The 25787-nt window shown below is 45.6% G+C and overlaps 2 protein-coding genes across 11 annotated transcripts in view; both read left to right on the top strand.

The window, feature by feature from the left end:
• The window catches only part of MYO3A (myosin IIIA), a 116543-nt gene extending 92774 nt beyond the window's left edge, over window positions 1-23769 (top strand). For 8 of the 10 annotated variants that reach the window (XM_068146102.1, XM_068146100.1, XM_068146104.1 and 5 more), the window contains 10 exons: window positions 204-366; window positions 1084-1170; window positions 2305-2428; window positions 3561-4530; window positions 5578-5716; window positions 14237-14346; window positions 14870-14926; window positions 17566-17606; window positions 19305-19445; window positions 22093-23769. In XM_068146102.1, coding sequence (XP_068002203.1) covers window positions 204-366; window positions 1084-1170; window positions 2305-2428; window positions 3561-4530; window positions 5578-5716; window positions 14237-14346; window positions 14870-14926; window positions 17566-17606; window positions 19305-19445; window positions 22093-22207 — 1947 coding nt within the window. In that variant the 3' untranslated portion in view covers window positions 22208-23769. The remainder of the gene's footprint in view (window positions 1-203; window positions 367-1083; window positions 1171-2304; window positions 2429-3560; window positions 4531-5577; window positions 5717-14236; window positions 14347-14869; window positions 14927-17565; window positions 17607-19304; window positions 19446-22092) is intronic. The other 2 variants (XM_068146106.1, XM_068146105.1) reach the window with 1 other exon arrangement.
• Window positions 23770-25452: 1683 nt separating this feature from the next.
• GAD2 (glutamate decarboxylase 2) overlaps window positions 25453-25787 on the top strand; it is a 41071-nt gene continuing 40736 nt past the window's right edge. The window contains exon 1 of the mRNA XM_068146098.1: window positions 25453-25597. Within this exon, the coding sequence (XP_068002199.1) occupies window positions 25522-25597 (76 nt within the window). The 5' untranslated portion in view covers window positions 25453-25521. The remainder of the gene's footprint in view (window positions 25598-25787) is intronic.

Raw genomic sequence — 25787 nt, 5'->3', positions numbered from 1 at the left:
TTGAAAAAAGAAGGAAAGGTAAACTAATAGCCCAGACAATCAAGATGCCTTCTTTAACAAGAGCGACCTTTAGCTACTGCAGCTAAAGAGTCTGATCATCATTTGAAGCCAACCTGTAGCTCTTGGTGATGTTAAATGGATTGAGTGAATGCAGGGACTGGCAGGGTGAGTAAAACTTCTGCTGTCTGCCTACTCTTTTTAAGGTCTTCCTCAAATACTACCATGTGGAGCAGCTGAACTTAATGCGGAAGGAGACAGTTGATATGATTATTTTGATCCAAGCTTGCGTCAGAGGGTGGCTGGGTTCCAGGAGATACAAAAAAATAAAGGAACAAAGGGAACAAAGTGCTATTAAAATACAGTCAGGTAACAGCTTTAAACCATTTAGCCTTTTGCTTAGAGCCAGTACGTGCATAGCGCTGATAGATGGGCGTGCCTGCTGGATGCGGATCTTGCTGTTTGCCTGCTGTTCCGTTTGACAAACTGGCTTAGACTCGGTGGTATCTGCTCTGAGGAAGAAGAATTCCTTTTAACCAGGTTCTGACAATCGCTTTGCTGGAGTTGCATTTATCACTGTTACATTTAAAAGGCAATTGTGACAATGGAAGGATGTGATTGCAGGGATGATACTGTTATTAATAACGCCCTGGCACGCTCTGACAAGGTTATATCACATCATAATGAAAATAAAATGTATTAACTGCCCTAGATGATAAGACCAATTACACTTTTGATGGAGACATCAGCTGAAAGTTTTTAATGCATTTCCAACCTCATCTTATTTTACATCCTGAGCCTTACTTGGTTTTGCTCATACTAACTTTACTGAGCAGCAAGCAGTTTTTATGCGGATTTTTCTGCTGGTGCTTGTTTGCCTTCTTTTCTTTTCAAACACAAATCATGCCAAATACTTAGAAATATTGTAATGGAAGTCTGTGGTTCTTGAATCCTTACAAGGCATTAAGAATATTCTGATGGATTGTTTAATTGTTGACATCTCTCTTCATTTTGCAAGGGGGTTGATGGATTTTGGAGATCTTTTCATTTTCAGGGGGGTTGGTTACTTTTGGCCTCTCTTTTCAGCTTACAGGGGGTTCGTGGCTCGGAGAGAATATGCAAAGGCAAAACATAACAAAAGAGTGGAAGAATGTGTTACCAGGTTCCAAGCAAGTAAGAACTGTTTGCTTTCCTGGCTTTCATGTGCTGTCTGGATACAATATATTCATCCAGATTTATTGCTATTACCTAGCTACACTGACTGACTATGCTCATTTACATATTCTGAGGTATAATTTATCTATTATATAGCTAGCAATGGTTGAAAGAGGTCAGTGTATCCATTACCTCAAAGTGGCTTAGGGGCCACTTAGTGGCTGAAGTGGGCTGGTTAAGTGCCCTAAGTCATCTTGCTGAGCCTCCAGCTTTATTTCATGGGACATACTCAACTTTCTCTCTCCAGGAAGTCCTGTCTTGTTCTTTCTGCCAGCTCCACGCAGAGGCCTTGGTTATCCTGCAGCACTTCACATGGCACTGAATGCCTGTGTGCTGGCAACTGCACCAAAGCCCTTAGCGACTAGGCAGTGCCTCCGTGCCCCATGTTTGAGTCCTCATTCATCCTGATTCAGAGCAGAAACTTAAACTTGTGTCTCCCACAAGGCACAAGTAGTGGGTACCCTTGGCACAGTGCAAAAAGTGGGTACCCTTGGCACAGTGCACCTGGTTACTCTGGTGCTTAGCACATCTTTCATGCTGAGCTTTTTCATTTTGAATAATGAGTCTTTGCAAAAGGAGCATGGGCTAAGCCCTCTGGAACTGCTGAGCTATGAAATGTTGAGTTTTTCCTCTAATCTATTAAACATTCAGCTAATTCCAAGCCATTACCAGAAGAGAGCCTGGTAATCTCTGCAGCCTGATAATCAGGTGTTTCCCAAGGAAATGAAAAGCTGAGTCAAACCAATTGCCTGACTCAAGCAAAGCAGGTCCATGAAGCGGACAGCACTGTGCTCTAGAGATTTCCATGGTACTATGCTCCTGCTTCTTTCTGCATCTTCCTACATTTTCTTCAGTCCTGTAGGATACAAAGAAAGAACTTGCTTACATCCTCCTGTGGAATGGGTACAGCTTTCTAAACTCTCAAAAAACTTTTCTGAGACAGAGTAATTTCAGATAAAACATAATAATAATACCCATCCCAATCTCCATTAACTTGGTTTTTTGTTTAATGCTGTTCTCATCTGACTCTGAAATGTGTGGGACACCCATTGCTTATTGCCTAAGGTTCTTCTGTATTACAATTTGTATCAGTTGCCAGAGGATACTTACTCAGAAAGAAGAGAAAGGAACTAACAGAGGCAAGAAACAAAGCAGCAGTAACAATTCAGTCTCACTACAGGGGATATCAGGAGAGGAAGATCTTCAAAAGGAGGAGGTAGTGTTATTTTCTGTCTCTTATGTCACTCAGATGAGTCCTTTTTTCAGTAACTACACTGCTGAAGAAAAGCAATGCAATATAAAAGTGAAGCAAGTCAGGATTAGTCTGGATGTGTCTGCAGAGGTAATGTACATTTATATGGAGGTTTTTTATGTCAGTAGCCAATTTTCTTGTATTTTTGAAGCCCAGAGGATAAAGGCATATTTAGGGGAAAGATCAAGAGTATTGTGCTTACCTGTGATGTTAATGTAATCTGTGGATGAGTCTCTTATGGGAACTGGCTCACCACAAAGAAAGCCTAGGCAAGAGTGAGAAATGGGCATCTGCAAGCAGCAATTCTTCTCATCTTAAGGCACTGTTTGAGACAAGCACAGGTGATGACAGCTGGAACCCAGGTGTCTTGCTCAGATCAAGCTGCTAGAAGTTAGGTGAAGTGAATCCCATTCTAAGTATCTCTGCAATGTGGTTGCAGTCACAGTCTCTGACATGGAGCTAGTAGCACTTTACTCATCACCATTGTGATAGCCTTTGAGTAGGTGGAGACTAGGCCAGAGAGACAGAAAACAGCTGTGAAGGAGTCCAGAGAGAAGGAAGAGGGTGGCAGATTTCACCTGGCACTGGGTTTTTTGATAGTAACCAAGTTTTACTGATGGAGACAAAGGAAGTTTAGGGAATGGGTCTTTAAAATTTGACCTGGGTCTGTGCCCAGGGTCATTCTTTTTGCATTCCTAGTGTGACTTTAGGCAGTTTTCTTTCGTGGATACATAGTATTGTGTGCATTTTTATCTCTCTGAGGTGCTACAAAGTTTCTGCCTTGTGATTTTGTTAACATTTAAATGAATTCTTTCCTGTTCTGTCAGCCCTCATGCAGCCTAGGTTGTCCCCTTAGAAATTTCCCATGAAGAATTTAAGAGGGGTGTCCTTTCTTATTTCAAGAAATAGTACTCATCAGAAATGCAGAGTCTGCTTTGCTACCTTTCATTCCAGTTACAGGAATTAAATCTTCCCCATGCTGCAACCTATCACATTGCCATTTAGTACAGCAAGAGCACCAAAGTTAGTTATAAAGTTGTCACTGTCCTTCATCTCCTGCAACTACAATTTTTGCCCCAAATTCTGTTCCATTCAGTGAATCACTTAGAAGGAGTCAAACTGAAAATGAAGGATCCATTATTGAAAAGGATGAAGATTGTGAAGATCATGAGGAGAGTCCTGTTGGAGTGAAGAGTGCCCTTCCCAAAACAGAAGAGGAGGCAGTTGTCATCGTTCAGAGCCACTACAGAGGCTACAGAGTCCGCAAAAAAATAAAGGAACAGCACCAAAACATAGCAGAGGAAGAATTATCTGCTGTGGAATTCCTTGAAGCACAACTACAGCCAGCTCAAGATGACACACTGGAAGAAGACACAAATGAGGAGACTCAAGATGAAACTGATGCTGCTGCTGAAAGTGAGTGCTCTGCGCACAGTGAGATGGAGAACGCACAGCAGCAACAGGAAAGACCTCCTGAAAGAGAGGGAGCTTCTGTCAGGCAGAGCCCTGAAGCAGAACATGTTGGTGAAGGTGAAGAAGAGGCCTCTTCTGAAGGGCTGTCCAGCAAATCTTCTGTTGAAGTCGCAGATGAACCTAGTCCCCAGCAGGAGCAAGGTCATCAAGACACACTCGGTGCAGGTGGGCAAAATGAGGACTCTGCTGTGGTGCAGCCCAGGACTGCCAGGGTTGTGGAAAGAAACCACCTGAGACATGAAGCAGTGATGCATACAGGATGCAAAGGAATTATTAGAAAAGAGTCCCTGAGAGGCTCGTGGAAGCAGGCTGAGGCAGACAGACGAGGTCCAGAAGTCAAGGAGAAGGCAGCGGTGGTTATTCAGAGCAGCTACCGTGGCTACAGAAGGAGGGGACAACTCAGGAGAGAAGGGAAACTGCCTTACAAAAGTCAAGAGAGAACCATGAAGGAGCCATCAGAAGCAGTCCTTCAGAATAATGATCCCCAACAAACAAAAGACAGGGAAGGCTCCAGCAGAGAGGCTGAAGACTCCAAGCTGCTGAAGGCAGACTCAGAGAAAGAGGCTTGTGACTTGGCAGCCTTTTCACGGCAGGTAAGAGGCCTGTAAGCTACAGACTGAGAGCCTAACACTGAGCAATGGAAGAGTGGCAGAGTTACTTTACTGCCTTCACTGGAACAAAGGTTTTAATCTCTGAACTAAGACTGAGGTTTTCTAGTAAGAGTTCCATAAAAATGCCTATTTTGGGTTGCAAGAGAAGACATCCTTTTCAGGAGGAAGAGAAAAAAAAAAGTTAGAGCACTGGCCAAAAAAAACCTGTTTGACCTTGGTTTGGGTTAATGCAGAAGCTTTGCCTGTGCTGAAATATGCACTTGCCAGGCAAGACCTTTAATTCAGTAGCCTTGTGAAACGTCTCTGGAGATGAAATAAAAAGTTGCTGTGCCAATGTCAGGGACTCACATCTGTGCAGAGAAGTGCAGCTACAGCTCTAGAAGCTGTTTGACGTCAGCAAGGCATCATCTGCTCACGTGTGTGAGCCAGTATGAAGTAGTTGCAGGACTGGGCTGCACTGCAGTTCCCTGTCTGTCCTCCTTTCCCCTTTCCCCTTTCCCCTTTTCCCTTTCCCCTTTCCCCTTTCCCCTTTCCCCTTTCCCCTTTCCCCTTTCCCCTTTTCCCTTTTCCCTTTCCCTCTCCCTTTCCCGTTTCCCTTTCCCCTTTCCCCTTTCCCTTTCCCTCTCCCTTTCCCTCTCCCTTTCTCTCTCTCTTTCCCTCTCCCTTTCTCTCTCTCTCTCCCTCTCCCTTTTCCTCTCCCTTTTCCTCTCCCTTTTCCTCTCCCTTTTCCTCTCCCTTTCCCTCTCCCTTTCCCTCTCCCTTTCCCTCTCCCTTTCTCTCTCCCTTTCCCTCTCCCTTTCTCTCTCTCTTTCCCTCTCCCTTTCTCTCTCCCTTTCCCTTGCCCTTTCCCTCTCCCTTTCCCTTTCCCTTTCCCAGGGAGATGGGGAGGTAAATATGACAGGGATCTACACTACAGTAGGTGGAGCAATACCTTTTCTCTAGTCCACTGTTTTACCTTTGATTACCTTGGAAGTTGCACCCTGACTTTTGTATCATAATGTAACAGCCTGTGTTATGGGTTTTTTTCAGATATCCAAATTGTCTGAAGACTATTTAGCATTGCAGCAAAAATTAAATGAAATGATCTTGTCACATCAGCTGAGACCTGTGATGCTGTCCAAAGATAAGCAAGCCAATGGCCGACTTCCCTCTCATGTTTGTCAGTCAGGTAATGTTGAAGCCTCCAGTGAGCAGAGATTTCATTTGTAAAAAGAAGCAAAAACTCCTAGCTGTGTTTTTTAAAGGCCAGGGAACCAAGCTGCTCAGCCTCTTCAGTTGGAATAGATGTAATGGGATTTCCTTGGCCTGTGTCTTGGGCTGCAGATGTGGCAGGTGACTGGGGGGGGTCTTCTCTAGGCTGAACACCCCCAGCTCCCTCAGCCTATCCTCATAGCAGCAGTGCTCCAGCCCTTGGGTCATCCTCGTGGCCCTCTTCTGGACTCACTCCAGTGACTCTGTGTCCTTCTCATGACAGGGACAGCAGAACTGGGTGTAGTATTCAAGCTGGGGTCTCAAGAGCAGAGTAAAGGGAAAATCCAGAGCTCTTCATTGCCTTAACTAAATGTTTATTAGAGCAAACATGATTTGAGTAGTTATAGAGAATATTTAAATACAAATATGCCTGTGTCCAGCTCATGTAGACTGTGCTGTCTACATCACAGGAGTCAGCAGCAGCCTGGATGTGCTGCTTTCTTCCTGAACATTATATAGTGATGTAACTGCATAAAACAGAGACCTGAGGTGATGCACTGTCATGTTGTGAAGCAGGTAGATGTGGTGAGTGACCTTCCAGTACCTGAAGGGGGCCTACAAGAAGGCTGCAGAGGGGCTGTTTACAAAGGTCTGCAGTGAGAGCACAAGGGGCTATGGTTTGAAATTAGAGAAGAACAGATTTAGATGGGATGTTAGGAGGAGGTTCTTTACAATTAGGGTGGTGGAATGGGCTGCCCAGGGAGGTAGTTGAGGCCCCTGGAGATATTTGAGGTCATGCTTGACAAGGCTCTGGGCAGCCTGATCTAGTGGAGAGGGTTACTGCAGAGAGGGTTAAACTAGGTGACCTTTGGAGGTCCCTTCCAACCCAATGCATTCTACAATTCTGTTAGACAGGGAGAAGCCTTTCTGTCTTCCTGTCCACACTGTGTTACAGTAGAATAGAATAGAATAGAATAGAATAGAATAGAATAGAATAGAATAGAATAGAATAGACCAGAATAGAATAGAATAGACCAGACCAGGTTGGAAGAGACCTTCAAGATCATCGAGTCCAACCCATTATCCAACACCATCTGATCAACTAAACCACGCAACCAAGCACCCTATCAAGTCTCCTCCTAAACACCTCCAATGATGGTGACTCCACCACCTCCCTGGGCAGCACATTCCAATGGGCAATCACTCCTTCTGTGAAGAATTTCTTCCTAACAACCAGTCTAAACCTCCCCTGGTGCAGCTTGAGATTGTGTCCTCTTGTTCTGGTGCTGACTGCCTGGGAGAAGAGGCCAGCCCCCACCTGTCTACAACCTCCCTTCAGGTAGTTGTAGAGAGCAGTAAGGTCTCCCCTGAGCCTTCTCTTCTCCAGGCTAAGCAACCCCAGCTCCCTCAGCCTCTCCTCATAGGGCTTGTGTTCCAAACCCCTCACCAACTTTGCTGCCCTTCTCTGGACACGTTCCAGCAAGTCAAAATCTTTCCTGTACTGAGGGGCCCAGAACTGGACACAGGACTCTTCATACACACACATTTCCCTCTGCTGCCCTGCCCTTATGAAGGCAAGGTTTGTTCAGCTTCAGCTTTTCTTTAAGTCATGTGGAATTTACCTAATTGTAATTACTGTGGTCATTTACATTTATTTGCACTTACTCCTCAGCCTCACTAGTTTTATTTGTCATTTTACAGCTGTAACACATTAATTCCATTTTATAGCTGTGTGCCAGATAGGGATCCTTGCCTGCCTTTGTCTGTGGGCTGTTGTTCAAGTTGAGAACCTACTGGCTCCTCTGCTAAAATACTTTTTTCTCCCACTGCTCCCCAGAGAAGGAGAGGACCTGTGGGACAGCTGTATGGCAGACTGTGACAAATGTTCAGGCTTTCAAAACTCTTTATTTCCATAAAAATGCAAAGGACAAGAGAACAGGGTTTGCCAAAATGAAAAACAACAACAGCAGCAACAAGAAGCTATGAGCCAAGAGGTTAAATGAATCTTAAATCCACCAGGTGAACTTGTTCTTAAGTTGAATTTATTTGTCTCCATCAAAATGCACAAAGCAAGCTGCACAAGGTTCCTGGTAGCAACAATGTTCCCTGTGGCTTGAATTTCTGATTAGATTATATTTGCTTGCTAAATGCTTTCAGCTGAACATAATGGCTGCTCCCTAGGACTGCACCTTTGGACTGCTAGGGAGCCTTGGGTTACTGTGGTGTCAGAACAGATGCACAAATGGCCACTGTCAAGCTTTTTGAGGTCAAGCCCTCAAGTGAGGGGAATTTGATCATTATGGGGGCAGGTTTATTTTCTCCAGATGAATAATGGTGCCCATCCTTCTAAGTATTAACTGACAGTTCAAGTACAAAATCTCAGGAAGAGAATTTTCTATATTTAGAATGAAACTCACATGGCAGAGGGAACTCTTGGTGCAGCTGAGGACCTTTTCAGCTACATGACGCAGGGAGACAGGCAGGGGTTTGTCCAGGATTCCTGCTGTGGATGGTGCAGCACTATTTATGGGGATTTCACGGGCAGCCTGTGGAAGAGGAAGGGAACCCCTGTGGCACTGGCTGAGCAGAGCTGTATTCACTGACAAGTCTTTCTTCTTTGCAAGTGAGTGCCCAGCTGGGGAGCACTGAGGCACAGGACTGGAGAAATGGTAGTCAAGTGCTTTTGCTGTCCTACTCTGCTGCCATGCAGACAGGATGTGCAATATCTGTGTTGAGAGTTGGGTAGATCCATGGCAAAGTAAAAGATCTGGGAGGTCACCAGACTCTTCTGAATGAGGGTGTTAGTATCAGCCAGAAACTGCAACTGCTTGCCTGAGTGGGGCTGTCAAGACTTAGGCAAAAGTGATGAAAGACTTTCAGCTTCTGCTGTATGCATTTGGAAAGTTCTCAGCTTCTTGCAATTCCTGGTTAGAATCAGAGAATGCAATGGGTGAAGGAACCTCTAGAGGTCATGTAGTTCAACTCTCCTTCAGTAAGCAGGGACATCCCCAACTAGGTCAGGCTGCCCCATCAAAGCTAACTTGGAATGTCTCCAGCAGTGAGACCTCCACCACCTCCCTAGGCAACCTGTAGTTCTAAATCTGCACTAGAATAATCCATTTTTTTCCCATATTGCTAAAAATTTGCACTCATGGAGTCATGGCATCATGGGCTGGAACAGACCTTTAAAGCTCATCTAGTTAAACTCCCCTGCAGTGAGCAGGGACATCTTCAACTAAATCAGGCTGCTCAGAACCCTGTCCAATCTGACCTTGAATGTTTCCAGGGCTGAGGCTTCTACCATCTCTCTGGGCAACCTGGGCCAGTGTTTCACCACCCTCAGTATAAAAATGTCTTCCTTCTATCTAGTCTAAATCTCCCCTCTTTCAGTTTAAAACCATTACTCCTTGTTCCAGTGCTACAGGTCCTCCTAAAAAGATTGTCCCCATCTTTCTTATGGCCCCTTCCCTGCCTCCCCCCGCTGCTAAGTACTTAAAAGGCTGCAGTAAGGTTTCCCTGGAGCCTTTTCTTCTCCGGACTGAACAGCTCCCCCATCAAACACAGTTTCCAAATCTGGCTGTTGTAAACATGCCATGAATAAACAATACCTACAAATTGCTAACCAGCATGCTGAAGAGCAGTGCTTTTCTACGTGCAGATCCCAGACTTGAGTCATGACATCCTCACACTGTGGACAGTTAGTACAGCAGAAAGGTGTGCACGTAAATGCTGTAAGCAGTGACAGCTGGGCACTTCTCTTTAGCATGACCTGAAATTCTGCTGGCATTTTTCTGCTTGCTTTCAAGCCCCTCCACAAGATCTTCCTCTTGGTTTTCTTCTGCTCTGTTCTGAGCCTGCCTTTTTATACTTCTGTCCCCATAAGACATGGAACAGGCCTGAATCAAACATGTAACATTTCACTTAAATGGCCTGCAGATGGCTTTATCTGTTTCTCCAGGTGGCCTAATAAATAGAGACCTTTCAACACGTAGATGCTTATCACAGCTGTAACCACACCATTTCTCCAGACTTCAGTATTAGATCTGTTGTAAGTCCTACATTAATTTACATTAGCATCCATGGATGTTGGTTCCTTGAGATTGTTGTCTTCCAAGCTTATCATTGTCTGTCAGAATGTTCAGACACAGTTCAACCTAAAGGGCTGCTAGTACTGACTCATCTTTATTCAAGGGTTTCTTGAATGCTTCAAGCACATGCAGCTCTCCACAGCTTCTGTAGTTTGTGGTGGTGTTCAGGGATGCACATACATTAAATGAGCTGGTCCTAAATTTCATTCTCCCTTTCCTTATTTTTCCAGTGTAATTGGAGCTTTCAGGGCTGGGCATGAAAGTAGTCATACCTTGTAACTGAACACCCTAGAGTGAGCTTGGGTAGGAGCCTTTGAGGTATTGTTAAATGAGGTAACTGAGATACTGATGTAGGAATAAGGAATTTTCCCTAGATTTGCTAAACCTGCTTTAATGTTACGTGGCAGCCACACCATTCACATGCCTTCACTGACCCTTAACTTTGCAATTCATTCACTCTCATGGAGAATGACCTTAACTGTTAGTAAGCTTTCAGTCATAGTTTCATAGTTTCATTCAGGGTTGGAAGGGACCACAAGGATCATCTAGTTCCAACCCCCCTGCCATAGGCAGGGACACCCTACACTAGATCAGGCTGCCCAGAGCCTCATCCAGCCTGCTCTTAAACACCCCCAGGGATGGGGCCTCGACCACCTCCCTGGACAACCCATTCCAGGGTTTCACCACTCTCATGGTGAAGAACCTCCTCCTCACATCTAGCCTGAATCTCCCCACCTCCAGCTTCATTCCATTCCCCCTAGTCCTATCACATGATCAAATGTATGTTTTGACAGTCTGCTTCAGGATTGGGCAGGAAAGAGATAAAACATCCTAGGCATGGGTTGCAGCCTGGCTGATGTGCACTGCTGACGTTCAAAAGCAAAGCACTTGGGTGAGGATGGCAAAACCTCATTCTTCTGACTGAGTACTGCCTGTGTGCACTTGGGCAGCTTGAGGAATATCCTTCCTTTGCACTTGTTGTTCAACCTGTCTTCCTCTTGGTAAAACCTTCAAGAAAGGATGTCTGTGTAGCATCAAATGTGTTTTTTTCCCAGTTTCTCCAGCTCCTTCTTCTAAGGCATGTGAATGTGTCACAGCGCTGGCAGCACCAGTTCAGGTGGATGGAACTGCTGGGCACAGGCTGGCTGCAGAGCCTGGAGTCTCAGCACAGTCTCAGCACAGTCCTTCAGTCCATCTCCGTGTCTGTGCTAATCACTAACTGGGGCATAACCTTAAGCAAGTCTTGCATATGTCATCTACTCTGCTAGTAGGAGAGGGATGACAGCACCAACCTGGCATTTCCAAGGTGCTTTGACAGCTGCTGTTGTGAATGGTTTTCATACCACTGTCATAGCCTATTGATGTAAATGTTTGTAAGACAGAAAGCATCAGTTTTCCTTTTACATGTAAAGCACATGGCCAGATCCTGCTGCAGATACTTGAAGTCAGAAGGAAAAACAGGCTCTAAGATACTTTACTATGGAGAGGCTGGGCTTCAGCAAAAAGCCTTTCTCTGTAATGGACTCTAGAAGCACCATAATTGGGCTATTAATAAGTGAATGATTTTGCTCCCTGCTTTCTGCTTCGTTGCCTGCTGCAGAAAGGTATAGGCCATCGGGAAAACAAGCACGTCAAACTCACCGCTCATCAGGCATGGGTGTTTAAATTGCTCTCCACCTTTAACTTTGCTAAGCAAATGATTTCTGGAATGATCAGCAACCAATAAAGAAAATTTTCCTTTGTGCTGTGAGTTACCCAATACAAGCAACGACCACATCAGCTTTACTCCAGGAGCAACGGACACACATCTGAAGCACAGAAGGAAATCACAGCTTCACTTTCTGATGCAACAGAGAAAGCTAAACCCATCAGGCTGGCTTTTACTCAATGTACATTTGAAGTCAAAGCTCAGGATTGCATTTTCAGCCCTCTAGATACCTTTTAAAAGCAACAGTGGAGGTCCAAGCTTAGAAGGCTGCCTGCCCCTTAGAAGGCTGCCTGCCCCCACATGGCACTGCTGTCCCCTCAGTTCTTTTGCATAGCTCATGCATCTGTACATCATATGGGCTGAGATGAAAAGGGTGGTTTTTTTAACTGAAACCCTTATTGTCCAAATGGTGGTTTGGGAATGTAAGAGGAGTCTGCTTTGCATAGCACATGGGCAAGAAGTGTACAAATAATCTCAGCTGGAATAACTAATCTGGAATGTGATCGTGCTTTATGTGGTTGGCAGTGGTGGATTAAACAGTGTCACAGCATACATGGGGTTGAATTCTTAGGGGACAATGAGAAATCTTTAGTTGTGATGATGAGAGCCTTTTTCCTTGGGATTTTCCTAAGGCACTCAGTTTGGCTTCATTTTCTTTCTTCCAGTTTGTCATGCAGCCATGATCTTTGACACAGGAGAGGAGTTCAGTGTTTCTGTTCAACTACACTGAGTTTTAAGGGATTTTTTTTTCTTTTAAGCTATTGTTTCCAATTCAGGCTCCTGCTGTGGTTACCTCTACTGTCTCACAAATTGAAACTCAGATAGCTCCAGGTGGCCCATTTGAAATGCAGCAGGGTAACAACAGCCCACATATGAGCAGTCAGGCCTGCTACACCTCTTCAGATCAAATTTATATGTAATACAGGTTACTGAAATTAATTTATTGCATCTGAATCCCATTGTTTGATATGACTTACCTGTACCCTGGCTTAGCAAAGCACCATTGTTGCCTTCAGTGCAAAATGCTACAGGAAGCTTGTTCATCCATTACCTGGGAAGCAGTCTGCATGTCAGATAAGAAACTGAAACAATAAATGTAATCATTGTCCAGCTACAATGTAAATTAACATCATTGGTTCTGACTCCTCTTTATACCCATGGCCTTTACAAGCCTTTATTTATCAGATATAACAAAAAGCATACACAGATAATTTTACAGGAGTCAGCACTGATGTATTAGTGATCATTTCTCATTTTAAGTGATTGTGCTACCTCCTTAATTAAAGGTACATGGGAAAGGTTTTATTTTCATTGTGTGTAAGGGTTTGTGGTGTCATCGGAGAACAAACTACATCCTTCCTTCTAAGACTCAACCTCAGGTAGTTAGCACATCTGGGTTGTGGAGTTGAGAGTTGCTCCATGTGAAAGAGGATTAGATCAGCCTTCAGTAGTGCTAGATCATCATTCCACTCTCACACTATTCATTTATGAGTGAGGAGATAGGTTTTTTCTCGTGGACTGTCCCCAGAATACTTAATGGGACAGGGAAAATACATAACTTGGGACAGGGAAAACGTGTAACTTCACTGGGTTATGCAGTATAGCTGGCCCCATGATTCACCATGTCTAGACTTTGTTCTGTGACTTCATCCACCACCCTGTGTGTGTCCCCATGGCTCATCTTTGTCACTGGTGTTCTACTGCCTTATAGCCTCTTCTTCAGGACAGAATTGCTCTAGACTTTTCTTCTAGCTGAAGCCGAATGCAAGGTCATGCTCACCATGCTCTACATTTGTGGTCCCTCAGCCCCACAGAGAGAGTTCTGTGGTCTCCAAGAACCATTAAGTATTAGGAACCCTGCATTCTATGTTGGCTCTGTGACAATCAGCCTGAGAGCCCTTATCAGCCCTGTACCTTAGCACGGTCAGAACTTCATAGAGGTTTTTAACAAACAAACATCCAAGACATTTTTCTAGCTTTCTGTGTACCAAGCTAATGTAACCCACAAGTCAGTGTTCTAGTGCTGAGTTTAGAGACTGCCAGTTTCAATTTGTGTTAAAATCCTGGGGTTTGTTTCCTTTAGAATGAATAATTTTTGTGTGTGTTTTTGTGGAAATAGACCCAAAGTTGAGTGCACCAAGCTAAATCACACTGGATGCAGTGGGTATGGTCATACTGTGTTGCCCAGTGGTACATGACTTGGCTTGAAACAGAACAGCCTCACTGGAGACCCTGGGGAAAATCTATACCATGATAACGTAGAGGACTGACCTCTGAATGCTAGTTCCTTCACTTGGGACCTTCATCATTGACTTGAGCCTGAACTAAATACCATCCCTGCCACCCAGGACCCTGTTATGAGATGGTAGTCTTTCAGTGTCCTTCAGAACCTTCTTTCAAATGTGGAGCATCAGCCATTTTCAGGAGGAGAAGCCTGTGCCAGGCAGACTGCTGGGCTGTTCAGCCTGGCAGTTGTTAAGTGGCTTGTGTTTGTGTGGGCAGTCAGAACTCCAAGGGAACAGCTCCTGCTTTCTGCTCAGGTGATGGAAATGCCCCGAACAGTTGCTTTCTTGAGTTACAGCAAGCAGTAGAAGTGACTGTGTGATTTTTTTTCCTCTCTTTGGTGAAATTCTCTCCCATCTTTGTAAAAGCCTCTCACACTCTGAAGCAATCAGCATTGCTATCTTCTGCTTTTTCACAGTTGCAGCCAAAGTAGAAGACTCTCGCCCGATGCTGAGACCTCCAAGGAGGCCACGGAAGCCCAAGACATTAAATAATCCAGAAGACTCCACCTACTACACCCTAATACATGTAAGTTTACCAAGCTTTTATGGGCTGAAAATGCCAGATAATTCCCACCTAAACCTTCTTTCTAATTGCCCAAGTCACAGATTCACAGATTGCAGTGAGTTGGAAGGAACCTCAAAGGTTATCTTGTCCAACCCCCACCCCCACTCCCTGGTCACCAGGGACACCTCCAACTAGATCAGGCTGCCCAGGGCCACATTGAGTCTGATCTTGAATGTCTCCAGGGTTGGGGCCACAACCACATCCCTGGGCAGCCTGTTCCAGTATTTCACCATCCTTATTGTGAAGAACTTCTTCCTGATGTCCAACCTAACTCTGCCCTGCTCCAGTTTCAAACCATTGCCCCTTGTCCTATCAGTACAAGCCCTTGCGTTAATTTCTAGTGTGCCATGCTGAAAGGAGGCAAGCCACAAACTTTACATTTCAAACTAGGCTTGAAATTGAGGTTCAGTTACCCTAACTGGGGACCTGTGTCAGGCCAACTCTTACCTTTTGTACCTAAACATACATTATTCGTTATGTGCAGGAGCAGCATTCACACTCTGAGTACCCACATGAAGTGCCTGGAGTCCGTAGTTTCTTTGTAAGTCATGGGAGAGAAACAGGTTTGTTTGGAGAGCTATTTTGAGCATCTGAATTAGTGCTTGATCTTGCAGAGAGAGCAAATATTAAAATAGGCTGGATTAGTATGCACACTGTAACTTCCTTTACAAATGTGTCAGATTGTGATTATGAAGGAATTGGCAAACACCAACAGCTCTGGAGAGTAATGGATTTGAGTATCTCTATATATAGCCTTTGGTCCAAGTTCAGCTACCAAGGGCTGCTTTCCACTCTTGACTTTAGTGCCCTTAAATATAGGAAGAAAAGGGAGGGAAAAAAGTAAGAAATAAGCAGAAAAGGAAAAAAAAAGTAAAAGCAGCTCAGAAAGCACTTCCAACAGAAAAGCAATTAAAGAGATTTGCTCGAGGTGCCTGTATCTTAGTGACCTATTTTAACAGCCGGTGAGAGCCCAGCTAATAAACTAACCATAGCAATTGCTTCTCCTTTCAACAGAAGGTGTCACCAGGGCCTTCAGGGAGGGTTGTGTCTGGCATACCAAAAAAGAGAAATATGACTGTGTGTCATTTGATGGAAGGAGCTGTTGAAATAACACAGCTTTAGAGCGAGAAGACGAGGAAAAGGAAGTATATTCTTACAAATAAAGCGGCGCAGGAGATTTGTTTTGTGAAAGCGAGGGTGGTGAGGTAAAGGAGTGAAAGGAAAGGCATGACACCAAATTCTGCATCAGGACATTTCTGAGGAGAAGGGTAATTCTGAAGTAAATGCATATTTAGAAAGCTGAGACCATGCAGTCAGGAGCACTGTGTTTTCTGAAAGCTGATTTGTTACACGGCCAGCTCTGTACCAGCAAACAGCCATCACATCACATCAGCGCAAACAAAGCCTGCAGGAAGGCTGGGGAGTTTTCACAGGGATTTTGAGCAGCAGTTTTTCAAGGCATTAATCAATATAACTTTCAATTAGCTGTATTTTTCAAGGAGATGTGAAAAAGGGAAGCCTGTCTTGCCTAAGTTCACTGGTGAGGGAAAGGTTTGGCATAAGTATGGGACTAGATGATCTTTAAGGTCTCTTCTGGCCCAAACTACTCTATGAATCTATCCATACAGTGAAGCTTAGAGACACCTACTAGTCCTTAACTGCTTAGATCTTGAGTAAGTCATTGAGGTCTAACTTGAGATACTTGAGGGTAGCCAGCTTTCCCAGCTACAGTGGATTTTCTTAGTAAGAATCTGTGTGGCCTGCAGTTACTCACAGCTGGTTACCAAGCTCAGATCACAGTAAGAGTGCACTTGGTGAAAAGTTTTCTCAATCTTCAGCAATTTCTCTTGTGTCATGTTACAGGTATGAATTGGACACCTTCCATTCTCACTCACCTGCTTGCATATCAAGTGAGCTAAAGGGGTTCATAGGTTTAAGTGAGACCTGGCAAGAGCCTATTGTTATACACGCAGTAGAAGTTTGGTTTGGGGCATATTGCTTGGAATCAGCCATCATTTTAAACTGTATGTCTTCTCCATGTGCCTGCATCCTGAAGTCCATCAGGATTTCTGGTTCTCAGTGACTTTACAGTCACAAATTCTGAGAAATTTTCACTCATTTGCAAGAAATGAAGCACAATGAAGAGCAAAGTTCAGAGCATCTGCAGCTAAAAACACTGCTCTTGAAGCGTGATGCGCTAGGTGCTGCAGCACAGAATTGCTTTGGCTGTAGGGACAGAAAACTATACAAGACACAAAATTATTCACATTCCCTATGAGACTTCTCTGCATTTCTAGATGTGTTGTATCCTGGAGGTGCTTTTGCCACCTATTATGCTGCTTTGGGGAGGGGACCTTTGTCCATTTAATTGTACTAAAAGCTGTGACAAGGCTGTGTCAATGAGGATGGGATTATGGCTGCCCCTGCTGCAGTGCCTGCACTTGGGGAAATCCTCATGGCATCACAGAAAATTTGCCTCACTGAGAGTGTTGTCAACTTCATTAACTTCATTCTTCTTCATTAACTTTAATTTTTAGTTTTGGTTTTGCTCTGAGAGAAATTGGTTCAGCATTTTTTTCTTCCAACTGGAATGTGGGAGTAACAATGCTAATTCCATTCTCAATCTCACAGCTTCTGAAAAGATATTTTGCTGGGGCACTTGCTCAGCAAATCAGATTCTCTGTTAATTTCTTTTAATGAAAAATATCCAACATTTTTCTACCCTAGAATCATAGAATGGCTTAGGTTGGAAGGGACCTCAGAGATCATTTACTCAGCTAGACTCAGTTGCTCAAGGCCTCATACAATCTGGCCTTGAACATCCCCAGGGAGGAGGCAGCCACAACCACTCTGGGCAGCCTGTTCCAGAGTCCCACCACCCTCTCACTGAATAACTTCTTCCTAAGATCCAGTCTAAACCTGCTCTCCATCAGCTTAAAACCATTCCCCATTGTCCTGTCTCTTGACACCCGTATGAAAAGTCCCCCTCCAGCCTTCCTGCAGGTCCCCTTCTGGTACTGGCAGGCAGCTCTAAGGTTCCCTCAGAGTCTTTTCTTCTCCAGGCTGAACAACCCCAGCTCCCTCAGCCTATCCTCATAGCAGAGGTGTTCTAACCCTTGGGATTGTATCTTTGCATGACCTTTCCTTTTAGTATTGTTTAATTACTTTGTATTTTCTTAGAAATCAATACAGGATGAGAAACGGAGACCGAGAAAAGAAAGGTAATTTTATTTTCCCATTCTCTCACTATTGTTGGTTTAGTACTCCAGAAATAGTTCTTAGCTGTACTTCAACCAGAAGAATAAAGCATTAAAAAGGGGGGGGGGGGGGGGGAAGGCACAGTAATTTGGTGATTCAGAGGAAGGACATTGTATACAAAGTTAAAATATGCAATTTTCAGTGACAAAAAATCCATTCTAGCATTCAGTCTACTGATTCCTGCAGCATGGCCCTTCACCATGGCAACACAAGCATAATAATAAGTTAAGATAAGGCCCACATCAAAGATAGATCTGACACAGAAAATAATTGAAGGTGCTTAAAATTCCAGTCAAAGCAAATGAACAACCAGTTCTTTATTTTATTTTTTTTTTGATGGCCCAAAAAAAAAAATAAAACATAAAAAAAAAAGAAAATTGCAAAGACTGTTAACAATCTCTTCTAAAAATAGATGCCTGTTTGGAAATAGATCATGAGGAATTAAGAAAACCATTGTTGGTGCAGGTAAAGAAGAGCAGCCCTTGAAATTTCAACCATGTCTTTTCTCCCCAGTGTGACTAACCTCTCTGCAGAACTAAAGCCAGCAGGGGCTACCCTGTGGCCTTTTGTATCTTAGATCCTTAGGTGTGCTGTAGCCCTGCTGCACAGCTGCTGACACACATCAGAGCTTTACTTTGTGTTTCTGTGCTTAAGGTTCTTTGCTGCTCCTCAGTGACTTTGGTACCATAGCATGTGTCTTATGGTAGCCTGCTCACAGGTAGGTGCAAGGTGAGTGGGCTCTTAGCACTGTCCACGGCTGAGGCTGCGGCATACAAACAGCACACCTAAAGGAAGTGACGTGAGATTATGTGCACTTAATACGTGCTCACAGCACCTAGCTTCATTCAGCCGTGGTTTAAGTTGCACTTGGTTGTGCCACTGCTTAAAGGATTCACTTAATGTCCAGGTCCCCTGTGTCTGGTCTGTTACAGCTCTCTTTCTGCTGTCATTTGGATCCCAGAAATAATTTCACACCCGAATCTAGTGTTTTCACTCCTATGGCCTCAGGTAGCTTTCTCTCACCTTAAATCCAGTTGACCAGTTCCATGACTGCAATTCTTTCCTGTGCTGACTCTGCGTTAATAGAACACAGCAACTGAAATCAATGAGTTATTTCTATCAGAACTGAACCCTGAACTTCTCTTTTCAGGTTGCTTTTAAGATACTATTTTGTCCCTAACCATTCTAAACTGGATGCTGGGATTGTATTTTTCTACACATATGATACCCTGGACTACATTCATCTAACAATACAGCAGACATCTGCATTATTGACACTGATACCTGAACTAGTTGCTTCTTGTACTCAGAGGGGGAAAAAACCAGTCATGTTTAGGAAAATGATTCAGCTCTTCCTCAAAGAGATGGCTAAAATAGGTCAGATCAATGATACCCTCACAATGCCTCTGCTTTGAGTCCAGTGGCAAACCCAAACGTTTTCAGACATGCCTGCTTCATGAACGCACAAAAGGATTTAGCATTTCAGAATTCTCAGTGTCCGCACTGCACAGCAGTCACATTCCAGAGCCTGGTTTCTCGTGCCTCTGTGTGTTTTCCCGGAGATCCCCAACACATGAACACAACTAACAATGGTATCTGGCTGCCTTGGTTTTGAATGTTGAATGTAACACTGCTCACTCGGTGTGCTTATTTCTTGACAGTCTGAGCAAAGTGCTAGATTTAGATTTCTACTACCAAGAAATTTCATCTACTGATTCCACCTCAAAGGACAGCAGTTCCACCACAAGGAAGAAGAGACACCCGGTGGAGCGCAGGACTTCAGTTTTAAGAGCTACTGAGCGGTAAATCACACAACATAATAGAAGGGGGAAATAAATCTTGTGTATCCTTGCTGAGGTGTCCAAAAGGTTAACAAAAAGAAAGATGGACTTTCAAAATAGACATAAATCTCTCTTTCTTCCTCTTTTTCTTTCTTTCCTTTTTTCCTTCCTCCTCTTTCTTTCTCTTCCTTCCTTCCTTCCTTCCTTTCTTCCTTTCTTCCTTTCTTTTTCTTTCTTTCTCTTTCTTTCTTTCTTTCTTTCTTTCTTTCTTTCTTTCTTTCTTTCTTTCTTTCTTTCTTTCTTTCTTTCTTTCTTTCTTTCTTTCTTTCTTTCTTTCTTTCTTTCTTTCTTTCTTTCTTTCTTTCTTTTTCTTTCCTTTCTTTCTTTTTCTTCCTTTCTTCCTCTTTCTTCCTTTCTTCCTTTCTTTTTTCTCTTTCTTTCTTTCTTTCCTTTCTTTCTTTTTCTTTCCTTTCTTTCTTTTTCTTCCTTTCTTCCTCTTTCTTCCTTTCTTTTTTTTTCTTTCTTTTTTCTTTCTTTCCTTCTTTCCTTTCTTTTCCCTTCCTTCCTTCCTCCCTTTTTTCTTTCTTTCTTTTATTTCCTTCCTTCCTCCTTCCTTCTTTCCTTCCTTCCTTCCTTTTCCTTCCTTCCTTCCTTCCTTTTCCTTCCTTCCTTCCTTCCTTTTCCTTCCTTTTCCTTCCTTCCTTTTCCTTCCTTCCTTTTCCTTCCTTCCTTCCTTTTCCTTCCTTTTCCTTCCTTCCTTTTCCTTCCTTCCTTTTCCTTCCTTCCTTTTTCTTTCATTTATGGAACCTTGCCAAATGAACTTGTAAAAGGTAGAGCTGAAATTTCCCCATCTTTATGCAGCAGGGACAAATGTTAATGGGATTGGTGTTCAGCCTACCTGCCAGACTGGGGCTTTCCAAGTGCCAGATGAGATGGGCAGACATCCTGCTGGAAATCTCTGTTCTAAAATCAAATTAAACTGAAGCAGAACCTAAAAATAGTATTTCTGATCAGTTAGGTTTTAAATAGGTTGGAGGTGTGCCAGACTTTCTGCGTGCTTTCTGCAGATAAGACATCAGCTTGACTACCTCCTGTCCTTGCTGTCCTGGGAGAAGCACATGTGTTTATAGGTTCTGGTGGAGCCCAGCAAGGTGGACAACCAGGAGAAGAACCCTAAAAGGAGGGTTTGCTTGATCTCCTCTCTTCCCACATAGACTTCATAGAGGGTGACCTCTGCTGGGCTGTGGAAATTCCTATTCTCACTCCTGCCAATGCACCTCCACACACTGCAAATGCACACACAGATTGATTTCTCTTGACACAGTTCTATCTTCTTGTGCCTTCATATATGCAAGAAAACTTTAGAAAGCTCCAAGGCTTGAGGGAAGCACTAAGCCTGGGGTGATCACTGAGTTAGTGTAGTAACAGAAAATATTTTGTAGAGCATTTTATGCCCCTTAACATATTTCAATTTGGGATTTTTGTTCAGGCAGGATCTAAATTAGATTCAGGGCAATGTTGTGAAAACATGGCATTAAAAATCATAGTGTAAGGGCACTACCAAATCATTTCAATCCCTTTAAAAATGGTGCATTTTTAGGGTGGTTAATTACACCAAATCTGTCACCCTGAGGTCTGGTTTACAGATTCACAGATTGCATTGGGTTGGAAGGGACCCTCAAAGGTCATCTTGTCCAGCCCCCCTGCAATCAGCAGGGACACCTCCAACTAGATCAGGATGCCCAGGGCCACATTCAGTCTGAATGAGGATTTTGCCACCGAGCTGATATGAATTTCTCTCCTTTTATTGTGTGCTGCTCTGACTGTATCCTAGTTAGCCATAGTGAAACAAATCTGTGTAACTTTTAAACGCACTCTGTTACCTCTGAGGGCAAATGAACACAATTAATAAACACTTCTGCATTTCTCTGTCATTCAGATGGGGTCACCTGGATCTAAAGACTAAGGTCATTTTGATCTGAAGAAGTGAAGCACTGAGTATTTTTTTGTCAGTTTCCCCTAGGTGCTGGTGTAGGACCAGCTGTGGGCTACAGCTTCAGTGTAGGACACTAGAAATGTTTATCATGATTTCAGAGTAACAGACTTTCTAAATCACTGCAGTTTGGTTTTTAATCTTGCTCCATGGTAACTATTACCTGGTGCTAGGTCACCATTCCAGCCTGTCAGAAGTGCCTCCCAAAATGCACCTTGCCATCTGAAAAAAAATAAATATATATATTAAAGAAATAAAATAAATGAGCTGGACAAACCCATGACAGACACTTAGAGTGAGCAGGTTAAAAACAGAGCAAACAAATCGACGGCAACTGGAAATGTGCTTCAGTAACCATCAGGCAACTGCTACCGCAGAGCACCTCCGCGTCCTCTATGTTTGCATGTCCTATTATCATGTCCCCTCCGCAGCAGAACATGTTGTTTTGCTGTGTTCATCTGCTTTTAGTGTACAGTGTGTTTGTTCCAGGCTGCCTGCTTTATGCAGCAGGGGAAGAGGCCTAGCAAAGTCAGTCGGGGTTTTTTTTCTTTCTTTTTCCTTTCTCCTTTTATTTCTCCCCCCTGAGAGGTGGAGGCTAAGCAGTCGATTAGGGAGTGTTTGCCAAGGTAAATGTTTTGACTTTAATGCCTAAAACACTTCTGCCATAATCCCTAGGTCGAGGATTGCAGAAAGGCCCCTGGAAGAGAGTAAAGCCGAAGATAATCCCTATGACTACAGACGGCTGCTGCGGAAGACCTCACAGCGCCGGCGCCTTATCCAGCAGTTCTAGCTGCTGCTGCTGCTGCTGTTCCTGCTGCCATTTGGCTTTTATTAGCATAATCTGTTTGGTGTTTTTTTTACCATTTTATACCATGGGCTTCCTTTTCCTTTTTTTTTTTCTTTCTTTTTCCTTTTCTTTTTGGAAACTCTCCAATGTTTTCAAGTTTACAACACGTTTGTTCACCTGAATAGGAGTTACTGCGGTTTACAGCCCAGCACCGTTGCAAAGGGACACTGTCACCTATCAGACACTTAGTAATTAATACAATCCCCCCCCAGCTTTCTTTCAGGCACCATTGCTATATCTTCACATTATTAAACAATGAAGCAGCTCAAATCTGGTTTGCTTTCCTCAATGCCTATTTTTCTTTTCTTTCCTTTTTCTTTTGCATTTCATTAGTCTCATCCAATTAAAACAGATCATTTAGTTTATAGTTCCCTAGTTAAGCTTCTCGACTCCCACAGGCACCTTCAGAAAAACCTTAGTTATTGTTTCTAATAAGTTGCTTTACAGGGAAAAAAAAACCACTAAATTACAAGAACACCCTAGACAAATTTCTGCTCGTTTTAGGTTTACAATGCCTCAGTTTTGGGATGACCTGTGCTGGAGGCAAGTGTCCCTCTAATGAAAACAAACACACTTGATTGATTGGATAGCATACTATGGCAGTTCATCCCATCATTGGCTTCACTGTAAAGCTAGTAGCCAGTTTTAAAGGTCAGTATTGTGTCTACAATCTTGATGTTGGAGATGTTCATTTATGGGAAGTAACACCCAGCCCTCTTCTCTGCCTCTCAGCTTTGTGACTAAGTGATGAACTTTTCAATTGTGTTTGCTTTGCTCTCGTTTGCTTTAGAATTTTAGGAGTCTTAATCTCTGGGGTGCCAAGAAAGGAATAGAAATACACTGTCTGGTTGATTGCTGCCTAAATGTAATGATCCTTCTTAATCAGTTCCACTAGAAATTAAGTGGAAATAAAAGCCATGGCCACCCCGTTGAAATTTTCCCCCAGTCCCTTATTGAGAAGACCTTATTTTGCAGAAACCACACAGCTAATTGCTGCTTCCTTTCAGGATTAACAATTGCATGTTCCCAGCTGCAAAGCAAGAGAAGACAAATTTCATGACGCTGCTATAAAGGCCTAATCCTGCCTCCACGCTTCGCTCTCCTAAATACAACTGATGGCAGCAGCGAGCCACAGGGCTTGGGTTTTTGGCTGTGCCCCACACACACTTGGCCCTTTCTCCAGAGACAGGTAACCATCACTTCCTGATCCCAGAGACAGGTAACCATCGCTTCCTGATCCCAGAGACAGGCAACCATCGCTTCCTGATCCCAGAGACACGCAGCCATTGCTTCCTGATCCCAGAGACACGCAGCCATTGCTTCCTGATCCCAGAGACAGGCAACCATCGCTTCCTGATCCCAGAGACATGCAGCCATTGCTTCCTGATCTGTAACTAGTTGTGAGGCTGTGCACCTGATTAAAAATGTGCTGCATTGTAAAATTTGCAATACAGTGTTTAATTTTTTTTAATCGCTCTCGAAGTTGCTTTCTCCTGTATTATTAAAATGGTAAATAAAACTGCAGAAGGCAGGGAGAGGGTTGGCTGTGTCTGAATTACACCTAGGCTACCAAACGCTGTGGGCTGGGGTATAAGAGAGCCAGACCGGGCAGAGCTGACAGCAGCTGCTGGCTGCAGAAAGCCTGAGTTCCAGACCGTGCTTCCTTCAAGCCAGTGTGACCTGGAAACTCGAGCAGACCTGGGATTTCACATCGGGGCTGGTTTACTTTTACTTTCCCAGCAGGGCAGTTTGGGTTTACTTTCCCATCAAGCCAGCTCCATGACATTTCACAGGTGGCCAGTCCTGGTACCCCTGTGAGTGCCTACAGAAAGGAGAGACCTGGGCTGACCACAGCCTGGGAGCCCCCAGGGCCTGGCTGCGAGGAGCGATGCGTGTCCATTGTTCTCTGCAGGACCAAATCCTGCGCGGACGTGGGCTCACCGGCCTGCTTCTCAGGGTCAGGTCTTCAGATCCCACCTGTGTGGGCAGAGCATGGCAAGGGAGGGCTCCGTGCTGCCGCGGAGAACTGGCTGGCTGGAAGGAAGTCTTTTGGGATGCCTTCAGAAACGACGTAGGGGAAGAGATGGGGAGCAGCAGTTTTCCTGTTCTTCCAGTCGCCTCCGACACCTGCTGACTCCCACGGGGTTGGAGCGAGCAGGACGGCTCCGCCGGGCTCCTTATCCTCAGGATCTGAGGGGTGACCCTGGCAGCGGGTGGGGATGCCAGCACTCACGCCGGGGCAGGACCTTAGGGCCGCCCCCAGGCAGCCTCGGCGTCACGCAGGGCTCCTCCCGCCACCTACCCGGGAGCACAGCCGTGCCCCCTCTGCCCAGCCCGGCAGTGGGAGTGGGAAGCCGGAGCTGTTCCTGCCCCGGCGCACCGTCCGCCCGCCGTCCCAGACCCACGGGCCGCCGCCGGTCGCTGCCAGCAGAGCCTAGCCGGAGGGGCGGCGGGGTCTCGGGAGGTTTGTCGCCCTGCCCTGTCCCTTCGCCCGCTGCTCGTCGTCTGCGCCAGGCACTGCCCTGGCCTTGGCACCACCCGAGACTCCCCAGCTCGCAGCCGCGGGGCTGCCTCGGTGCAGGGGCCGAGGGTCGGGGGTAGTTCTCTCAGCGCATTGCAACTGACAGGACTGGGGACGCTTCCCCGCAGCCTCAGCGACCGGTGTCCCAGCCCTCCCCTCGGGGCACTGGGCTGTACCGCCGCGGCCGCCCGTGTCAAGGCCCAAAAAAATCACCTTCAGATCGCCTTGGCAATGCCGGGGAGCTTCGGCCTCCCGCTCCCGCCCCACCGGGCCGCAGGGGCTATCGGTGAGGTGGAAGCAGCGCAAGACGCCTGGCTCTCCGTTCCCCACGAAGCAGCCGCAACTGCAGTGCACGCTGTCCTAGGGTTCGGGTCTGCCCCAGGCTCTCCCCTCCTCTCTCCTCTTTGGTGCTGGGCGCTAGAGACCCTTCACGGCTCACATCGCCGTCTCTGCCCTCCCCGGAGGGTCACCTCCCCCCACCCCCGCGGCGCCGCCTGCCCCGTGCCAGGCAAGGGGACAGCGGCCGGCGGTAGCTCGGCGGCACCAGCGCGCCTCGGGGGCGCCCACGGGAGACGCTCCCACCCACGCGTGCCCGGGGCGCCCCCGCCCCCTCGCCTGCTGCCGCCTGGCGCAGCCGCACGCACTTACACACCCGCACACTCACACCGCACACTCGCTCAGGCCGCCTGGGCTGCAGCTCGCCGCTCCTTGCCCGCCCCACCGGTTCGCCTTCGCCATGGCAAGCCCCGGCTCCGGCTTCTGGCCCTTCGGGGCCGAGGAGGGCTCCGCGGCTGCTGAGAGCCCCGGCACAGGTAAGGGGGGGGCCTCCGAGCAGCCAGGTGGGACCGACCCGACGGAGCCGCAGAGCCTCCGCGGCAGCGCTGCTCGGGTACGGAAGACCCCTTTGGGGTAGCTTGACAAGAGGGACGGAGCGGCGGGGACCGACGGCGGCTCGGCTAGGCAGGGCTTTCGCGGGCAGCCGTGCCCGGTGTGGGACGAGGC

This window comes from Melanerpes formicivorus, unplaced genomic scaffold (genome assembly GCF_026170545.1).
Source record: "Melanerpes formicivorus ecotype bairdi unplaced genomic scaffold, bMelFor1.0.p_v2 SCAF_13, whole genome shotgun sequence".
Taxonomy (NCBI): domain Eukaryota; kingdom Metazoa; phylum Chordata; class Aves; order Piciformes; family Picidae; genus Melanerpes; species Melanerpes formicivorus.
The sequence above is the reverse complement of the archived record's forward strand: the minus strand, read 5'-3'. Positions and strand labels throughout refer to the sequence as shown.